At 30.3% G+C, this 10,017-nt stretch overlaps 1 protein-coding gene across 2 annotated transcripts in view; it reads right to left on the bottom strand.

The window, feature by feature from the left end:
* LOC108694196 (dnaJ homolog subfamily B member 6-like) overlaps positions 1-10,017 on the bottom strand; it is a 36,583-nt gene that overhangs the window by 19,289 nt on the left and 7,277 nt on the right. For both annotated transcript variants that reach the window (XM_018203548.1, XM_018203547.1), the window contains exons 2-3: positions 4,968-5,074; positions 4,695-4,804 (exon numbers count right to left, since the gene is read on the bottom strand). In XM_018203548.1, the coding sequence (XP_018059037.1) occupies positions 4,695-4,804; positions 4,968-5,032 (175 nt within the window). In that variant the 5' untranslated portion in view covers positions 5,033-5,074. The remainder of the gene's footprint in view (positions 1-4,694; positions 4,805-4,967; positions 5,075-10,017) is intronic.

The following is a 10,017-nucleotide window of genomic DNA, read 5'->3' on the forward strand; positions in this document are numbered from 1 at the left end:
TTAGAATTTAATTTAGAGGATGATGTAATACTCGCTCTGAAGCAATAAATCCGCTCCAGCCGAGCGATCCGTAGACTGACAAAAATTATAAAATTTCTACTATTTATTTTATTGAAATATAATTCTTTTTAATTCTACATTTTCATGTACTTACTTTTATACTATCCGAAACTCAGTAAACATATATTTAATAAAAAATTAAGGAGTACTCAGAACGCCAAAAACTTACAAGTTAAGCTTGCAGGCACACAATGCTTGTTTTCCTGCTGGATTGCTAGCTGGATTAGAATCTTGCCACTGTATTGGCTGACACTGTCAGTTTCAGCACCAGCAGCTAATACGGCAAGTTTCTAATCCAGTTAGCAATCTAGCAGGAAAACAACAAGCATCGTGTGCCGCTGGCTTTATGGGTCGCAAGTACCCTTTTTAAATTTTCGTCCATTTTCATATCGAGAATAATGCAAAAAAATACCCAGACTTATCTATGGACGATTAAAGTTTTTTTTCAGCCTCAAATCTGGGTCTTCAAATTATATTATAAAAAAGTTACAGCAATGTAACAAATTGCATAGAGGACGTTGGACCCATGAATGGTCTGCTAGAGTTAACATTTGCAACGCTCGCCAGCATTGTTCAATCTTTGTCATCAAATCTTAAACATGGATGAAATAATGTATGCAATGATGATCATGGGTATATCAAGGGAGGGGGTTGAGAATTCAAACTTCTCCCCCCGAAATTTTTTATAATTATTTCATTTTGAGAAGGTCGTTAGCACACATCCTAATAGCACGCATCCACATTGATCGATGCTTAATAATTTTTCACTCGGGCGAAATATGTAATAGTTCTCTCCGTAAAAACTTATACTTTCTCGATAATTTAAATGAGTCATAAAGAGAATATAATGATTTTTTTTTAAACCTCGTCGCATATGTGGAATAAGAACATTTATTTTATATCATTCTCAAAACTTTAAAAATTCTCGATGAATCAATTCACCAGTTTGTTTTGACCATAAGCTTAATTTTTTATGTATTATACATGAATTTTTAAAGTTTGAGAAATATTAAAAACTCTAAAAATTTCATTTAATTCATAAATTAAATAAATGCGATTATAGTGTCTTTTTTTATTGCTTTTAAGACATGGTCACTGTTATTTTTCTGCGAAAGCAGTTGGTCCCAATTTAGATAATCATATTTAAATAAAGTTTTAAGTTTTATTTAAGATTATTTAATTAGATAACCATAAAAATTATTTTAATTTTTAGATAACAATGGGCTTATGGGTTAAAACAAGATGGTGTGAATTGATTCACCAAAAATTTTGTAAATCTTATGCTATAAAATAAATGTTCTTGAAGACACCACGTGCAACTTAAAAAACCTATAATTATATTCTCTTCATAACACATTTAAATTAAGGAAACAGATTTAAAAACTATTCTATTATTTAAAAAATTTTTAAAAGTTTTATTATTTTTAAAAGTTTTAAAAATTAAATAAAATATACAATAATAATTACGAATTAAAATCTAATTAAATAAAAACAGTTCATACGAAAATTATAAAAGATAAAACCGTAGAAAAGCACCTGCCGACGATTTTGACTTTGACATATGTTGTCAAGGTCATCACCCTGAGTAATTTTCAACAAGTTTTAGCCATCGCTCGTTATTCGTTAAAAAGTTATTAACAAAGAGTTTGAAAAAAATAACGTTTTATGTCTATTTATTTTCTCCTATATATAATATTAGAAACTATCTTACACCCTTCCTTGCTTACGACTTTCCATGTAAAGCAACTCCCATCCCTTTTCCCTACTTCTATATAAAGCAACTTTCGAAATCTTATTAAAGATCACTCAAGGTCATGATTTCGCTTCGTATGGAAGTCGTGCGCCTCCAAGCAAAAAAGGAGGTGGAGTCGTTTCGCGTTAAAAAAACCTAACGCTAATCCAATCCATTTTTTGGTGGCCCTCATTTCGTGTAGGAAATTGTAAACCTAGTAGCACTTTGCTTTTTGAATGTACAATTTTCCACACGAAAGTAAAAAATGGATTGGGTTAGAATAAAGTTTTTTTTAACGCGAAACGACTTTCACTCCACCACTGGATCCACACATATACTTTTCAACACAAAGAGAGATGCTATATAGATTTACAATTTTCGTTATAGCAGAAATGAGACATTATTTTTTAAACTTTTTTAAACTTGTTTGTTAATTATTTTTTTAGTGGACAGCGACGACTAAAACCTTCTTGTTGGAGATTTCGCAGGATGATGACCTTGATAACATACTTTGATCAAAAAGTTCCCGGAATTACCACCAGGTGATGCTCTGGGTCAGCTGATTTGAGTTCTGTTTTTTTTTGATTAGGTTGCCACATCTATCATTGACATTCCCACCAAATTTTATCACCATAGCTTGACATTTGTAAAAGTTACGCCGTCTTGAGTACATCTATCTCTGCACGTATTTTCAATTTTGGATTTGTGGGCAAACAACTCGTGGATTTTGCATAATAACGTACCGTCGCACAGTGCCATCATTATCCGTGAATTTTTGACCAAGAACGAAACGAATACCATTCAACAGCCACCGAATTTACCTGATATGGCAATTTTTTTCTGTTTTCGATCGAGTCAAAAAACCATTACGGGGAACGCGTTTTAACAACGGAAAGGAGGTAATGGAAAAATCGAAGACGGTTCTGATGACTATACCGACAATAGAGTTCTAGAAATGTTTCGAGAGCTGGATCAAGCGCTGACATAAGTGCATTGCATCGATGGGGAGTACTTTGATGAGGGGACAATATCACTTTTGATGAATAAAACTTGTATTTTGAATTTTCTGAATGAATTCCGGGAACTTTTTGATCAAGATAATATATCAAGATCGTCGGCAAGTGCTCCCCTTTTCTACAGTTTTACCTTATAAAATATAAAAAAAAAAAGGATCATTCCACCACTATCTACATCGTTGATCCTGGAGTAAGCTAAAAAATAATATATTCATTTAATTAAATTGTATATAATTTTATTTACTTAAGGTATATATGGTAACACACGCACATACGCATGCAAAAGGAGAGCGTGAGAGAGAAGGAAAAAGAGATATACACATATAATGTATAAATTTGATCGGACAACCTCCATTCGATACACCTTATAGCGTTTTCTTGAGATATACTGAGTGTAACCTCGCAGCAGTTGCATGTAAGTGTTGCATCAGTGCTGCACTACACAAGTGTATATACATCATGGTGTACACTACTTCATGCTATCGCATTTAATTCTGCTGCCGATTGACTTCCATTTTCAAATTTTTATTGTCACACAGGCTCTACACCGTCTTTTTGAGATCGTGTAGTAAAATCCCACTTCGTGCATAAAATTTGCACTATACTAGCCACGGAAACATGTTACACTGAATGAGTTCGCCTATCACCAGCCAAGGAAACACGCTGTCTGAGTGTTGCACTGATGGGCGATAGTACAGCCAAGAGAAAACGCTATTAGATAATGTCGATAGTACTATAATTTCAAGATTCATAACTCGAACAATACTAATTAAAAAAAAGATTTTGGAAAGCGAGATAAGCTATAAGGATATATAATAAAAAATTCGAATTTATATTTAGAAATTTTAAGGTAATTTTTACGTAATCTTGACACGATATTATGTAATGCTCTACTTGAAACCTTATAACTTTTGTATGAAACATTTATAGAAACGTTTCTCAAGATATTTAAGAGATCCAGAACTTTTTCTACATCCTGTATGTTTGTTATTTACTTTCTGTGAAGTTACAATCATACATTATTTATAACATTGTTATCGTTATTATTTCTTTCTTCTGTAATGATAATATAACATCGTTATACTTTTAGAACAACGATAACAAATTCAGCCGTTACATTTATCATTACTTTAATCCCTTATTATCTCATTTATTTATTCAAGAGCATTTTTTTTATTATAGTGCACTCAATAATATTAATGTTAAAAAAACAATGTTTAAAAATTGTTAGTAAAACCTACATTTGTAGATTATATTGTGATTACTATCTAACTTCCTAAAGGTAAATATAAATACATACATAATAAAAATATTAATACAAAGAATCATAGAAAATTTAAGTTATTAAAGTTATTAGAATTAAGTTTAGTGTTAAAAAAAGCGTGCTATATAAAGATTAGCTTAGAGTTTTAAGTTTTAATATTGATTGTAACAATTGATATTAATTACTAAATAATTTTTAAATGTAATATCTTACTTTTGATCTTATTTACTTTTAATATAATCTTACTTTAACATTATAAAAAAATAACGAATCATTACTTTCTAAGTAATAGCAACATGTTTCTTTTTAAAATTAATAACGAGTAACGCTAATGCGTTCTTTTAATGAAGTAACGTTTCCAATTCTGCAGTAATGATATTATTTAATTTTGATGGCAATAAAACTGCTTCAACACATCATGTCACACATCATAATTATAATATTAAAATATTATAATATTATAATATTAAAATACACTAAGATTTTAAGATGATAAAGCAATATGGAAACGAGATCGTATTCAGCGTATTCAAAAAACTACAAAAAACAATTACCTTCGTTCGTGTGCATTTTTTTTTGTTGAACAGTGTTATCATTATCTCGACTCTGTGTGTATGCTTACCGTCGCTCAAGACTTCATATGCTTCCGAGAGTTCCTTGAATCTTTTATTCGCCTCTTCCAAATTATCCGGATTCTTGTCCGGATGCCATTTTAATGCCAGCTTTCTATACCTGTAGAACGAAAATATGCCGGATATTACGTTAGCGAAGCTTGTCAAAAATACGACTGGATGATCATTTCACAAGATCTCAAAACTTAGTTTAGATCATTTACAACACCGTATCCCTGAGAAAAGAGAGATAGATGAAGACTCGATGAACGGATTAAACTTACGCCTTTTTGATATCAGCGCTAGTAGCGGTCCGCTGTACTTCGAGTACCTTGTAGTAATCGACCATCGTTCAACACGTTCAAAGATGAATCAGGATCTAGGAAACCACCTGTCGGACAATAGACAGAATCAATAGAAGCTAATAATTAAATTCCGTGGGATCGATTCCAACATAATGTAGAGATACACGATAAAAAGTCCAATGTTGATATCGTTGCCAACAATATCATGCTTCTTGAAGCTCTCCGTAATGGTGAGACGTAGCGCGATTCTCACACTGTGATGATTTTTAACGACGTGTTTATGGAGACTCTGTGAATTGATCGGTAGCGTGCAACGATGTGTACGTACACACACACACACACACACACACACACACACACACACACACACACACACACACCACGCGCGCGCGCGCGCGCGTCACGATTCAAATTTGGCTTCACTTGTTTCGAACAAATTGATCAAAACAATTAAATCAAAATAATAAGAATCTAATTGACTCAGATAATTAAAATTTAAATGTATAAAGGGACAATGAGCCAAATACAACGTTAATATTTTGTTTTTAAAACAAACAAGTATATTTCTCCCAATTCGATTTTCACAAAACCATCTTCAATGGATAAGTCACTTAAAAATTAGTCATAATTAAATTCAATATAAAAGACAGTATCATAAAAGATTAACGTCTGAAGTGGTCCACGTAGTTAAATAAAAAAAATATCTAAATAAACATGACAATTATTGTCTGACACATACCTACCCATCCTTAACATATTATCTCTGTCTATCTAAGTTCCATCACTTCGCCTTTCTTGTTTTTAAATAACCTATTTCATCACTCCTTGTTTCTTTCTTCCAGTTATAACAATAACGCATGCTTTGATGATATTAGCTTCAGCAGAAAAACTAATCAGTAAGCGCTCACAGTGATTCTTTAATATGATTGGTTCCTACATTTAGATCTAGCAAAAATCTAAAGACAAGAACCAATCATATTAAAGAATCACTAAGCGCTCACTGATCAGTTTTTTCTGTTAAACGCAACCAAATGTTCCTTCAAATGTTATTATTCCTTCTGCAGTCTCGCTCTAATAGATAATAGTTATACTGGTTTTCTTCACAAAATATGACAAGGTAAGATTCCTATAAGATATATTATTTTACTTATTACATGTGCTTGATCCTATTTTGTATTTCCAGTATTATTTTCGTTCTAATCTTGGCCGTACAACACGAATTCTTACAACAGACTGACGATTGAATTTCATGTACATTACTCATTATATGTCCAGAAGACAGACTTTGATTGTATACAACTATCTTGCGGCGTTCGACTTGAATTTAATTATGATTAATCTGAAAATGATTTATCCATTATAAAGATGGTAAAACTCTTGTAAAAACCAAAATGTTTGAGGCAATTGAAAAATACTTTTTGTTTGTTTTTTAAAGAATTAAATCAAACTGAAATTACAAACAGAAAAAAGAATTGAATATGCATATCTTTTAAAAATTTTTCATCATCACAACGTTCACTGCTACTTCGACTATCTTTACTCACTACTTTTGCTGTCGATAACTGGCTCTCCGCTAAATAGAATCACATACATATATACATATATATACTTTTTTTTGGAAAGCAGCTCCTCAGTGATAATACAGTCCACAGTTTAGTTGGGTCTTAAGTGCTTGTATAATTATATATAAATTTGTATACTACTAGTTAAGACTACATACGTAGTATACAAGATATCCTTAAATTACGGCATCACTCATCCTGAGCAAGTAGAGCGGATTAAACTGAGTCGAAAAGTCTTTTATCATTTTGCAATATTTGCAATAGTTAACGAGATATTAATTACTAATAAAAATCACTAAATATAGGTCTTCAATAATTTTTTATTCAAATACTATTAACTTTAAAAAAAAAAAAGTAAAAGATAAAAATTCTTTATTTTCTTTTCATAAAGTTCTGAGAATTTTTTCAGAATCTGCTCAAAATGGGCGATGCCATAATTTAAGACCACTCAGTATATAAATTTAAATAGAATTATATAAATATTTAAGATCTAACTAAACCATTAAAGATATTGATCTCCTATTGGTTTATTTTTAACAATGGAAAAATTGTTAATTTACAATCAAGTTTTATGAGATACCATTATTATAATAACTTTAAATCAATTATGTGTATTAATAGATTGATTATTTTTGTGAGAAAGCGCGGAGAACTATAATTTATTTCAAGAATTCGTTTATAAATTCATAGAAACTAGCAAATACTTCACACGATACTGTGTTCACTTCTATTTAATACAATGCATATTAACGGAATTATTCCAATTCATTTATGAGAAAAAAAAATACCCACTTCTCAAAACCATTTTAAAATAGTTTAATTGCAAAAAATTGATTCATTACTAAGTGTATGTAATGTGCAACCCTTGAAGAAAAAAAAATTATCCCTATACTTTGCTATGCGATTGCTCAATGTCAAATGTAAAATTTTATATTAAAATTAAATTTTCCGCGGACAGATTTTTTGTGAACAAATAGTTTTTTGGAAAAACTAATAAAAATTTCAAGCTGAAACAGGAGAGGATTTTTTCATCATAATGAAGGCTACATTTTACAAGAATTTCAAAGCTTTGCGCTCAAATTTCGATGACCAGAGAGAGAGAGAGAGAGAGAGAGAGAGAGAGAGAGAGAGAGAGAGAGAGAGCGAACAGAAAAAAAATTTTTTCGATCATTTTTATTTTTTTTAATTTGACTAATAAACTGATCTTAACGTTTTACATCCCGTTTTGTAGGTATTTCGAATATCTAATTTTTATATTGAATTTTTTTCCATACAATCAACATCTTTCATTCTATAAGCGAAAAACCTGCTTTTTGCAACTATCCGAATTTCTTTTGCATATTTCCCACTTACGAGTCATAAATATATACGGAGTGTCCAATAAGTTTTGACAAAGCGCACGTGTGTAGATAGAACGGACTAAACTAACAATGAGTCGAAAAATCTTCTATTCTATTTTGCAATTCTTGCAATAATTAACAAGATATTAATTATTCAAAATCGCTGAATATTGGTTTTCAATAATTTTTTATTCAAATATTATCAACTTTACAGAAAAACAGCGAGAGACAAAAATTATTTATTTTCTTCTCACAAAGTTCTGAGAATTTTTTCAGAATTTTTTAATACTATATTTTCTCATGTTGATAAAAATAAGAAGATGCAATACTAAAAAGTTGATTAAAAATTCTGAAAAAATTCTTAGAGAAGAAAATTAATGATTTTTGTCTTTTACAGTTTTTCTGTAAAGTTGATAGTATTTGAGTAAAAAATTATTAAAGACTAATATTTGATAATTTTTGTAATTAATATCTTATTAATTATTGAAAAAATTGCAAAATGGTACAACATTTTTCAACTCAGTTTAGTCCGCTCTATCTACACAAAAGCGCTTGGCAAAAAACTTATAAGACATGTGTATACAAGGGGGGAGCATTTTAATCGCCCCAGTCAGATATCTTAGGCCCGTATTCAGAACGCGCTTACAACGCGTTAACATGTTATAATTTACATCACTAGAATTTTAGAGATAAAAGCGCGTTTTGAATACGGATCTTAGAAACTAAGAGAGATATAGGAAAAAGTTTTATATAAAAGTTGTAGGTTTTCTAGAAAAGAAGGTTTTTAAATAGAAACTATTTCCGATTGCATATTTTTGTAGCTGAAGTCAAGACATTTTCAAAACATTATAAGTGAAGTATTTTTTCATTAAACACTTTTAAAACTTGACAATTACTATTGCTGACATTAGCATTACTCAAAATGCACATGGAGGTTATTCAGTTGGATTTTGAAAAGAGATCGGGTTTGACTTCCGGTCGAGATAATATTTTTCGCAATAATTTTATTTACTGTTTTTCAGTACATAAACATCTTTCTAATAGGATGCCAAATTGAGCATCAAATTATTAAATTGCTTATCAATTTAATTTCTATTACTTATAGTAGTTTGATTATTATGTTTGCTTATTATGTTGATTAGTAGTTATTATGTTTATTAGTTCGAAAAATCATTTCGGCGTGCAGTTCAAACAGCTATTTTAATATATAAATTCACATAGAAATTATTTAAAAGCATTAAAGATCTAGCTTCGACCGATTCTAGTTTATCAATTGTGTTCTTATACAGTCTAAAATAAGATTCGTATTGTAAATATTTTTTCATTAAGTACTTTTTGAATTATACAAAATATATTGAAAGTTATAATACCACCAACATTACATTACCCAAGATGTGGCCGATAGCTAAAATCTCTTAAATGTTATTTAGAATCATAATTTGAATAATATTAATGTATATATTTATTATGTATATATTTTTCTTTATTTTCATTTTTACATAAAAACAAGAATTAGAGAAACACTCTCCAATGGTCTTGTCAAATATTATCAAGGTCATAAACCTGAATAACATTAAAAAGGTTTAGGAATCACTATACAGACTTACGCATAGTGTATAAAAGAATCAATCAAAGTTCTTTTCTGTGAAATGGAAGAAAAGGAAAAATTTATTGGTTGATTCTTTTATGCGTTATATGTTGTGTTTTATGCCTTATGTTTGTGACCCGAAGCCATCGGTTGGATATCTGGAGTCTGGAATAATGCTATATATAAATGTTGGTGGTATTATAACTTTCAAACTGTATAATTTGAAAAGTACTTAATGAAAAAATATTTTATTAGTCTTTTGAAAAGCTCTCGAGGTAAGCTACGAGAATATGCAATATAAAATAGGAGGTCTCATTCAACAAATTCTATGTGTCCTTGCTTTGACCTTGACCACCCAAATTCAAACCAATGATATTTCATGTCCCCCTTGAAGTCACAAAAGTTTCTAACGTTTTTTTTTTAAATGTTTTTGTTTTCAAAATAAAAATATAATACTATATGTAATGCTTTATTTTTAACACCAGGCGCGCACGCACACACACACACACACACACACACACACACACACACACACACAC

This window comes from Atta colombica, unplaced genomic scaffold (assembly GCF_001594045.1).
Source record: "Atta colombica isolate Treedump-2 unplaced genomic scaffold, Acol1.0 scaffold118, whole genome shotgun sequence".
Taxonomy (NCBI): domain Eukaryota; kingdom Metazoa; phylum Arthropoda; class Insecta; order Hymenoptera; family Formicidae; genus Atta; species Atta colombica.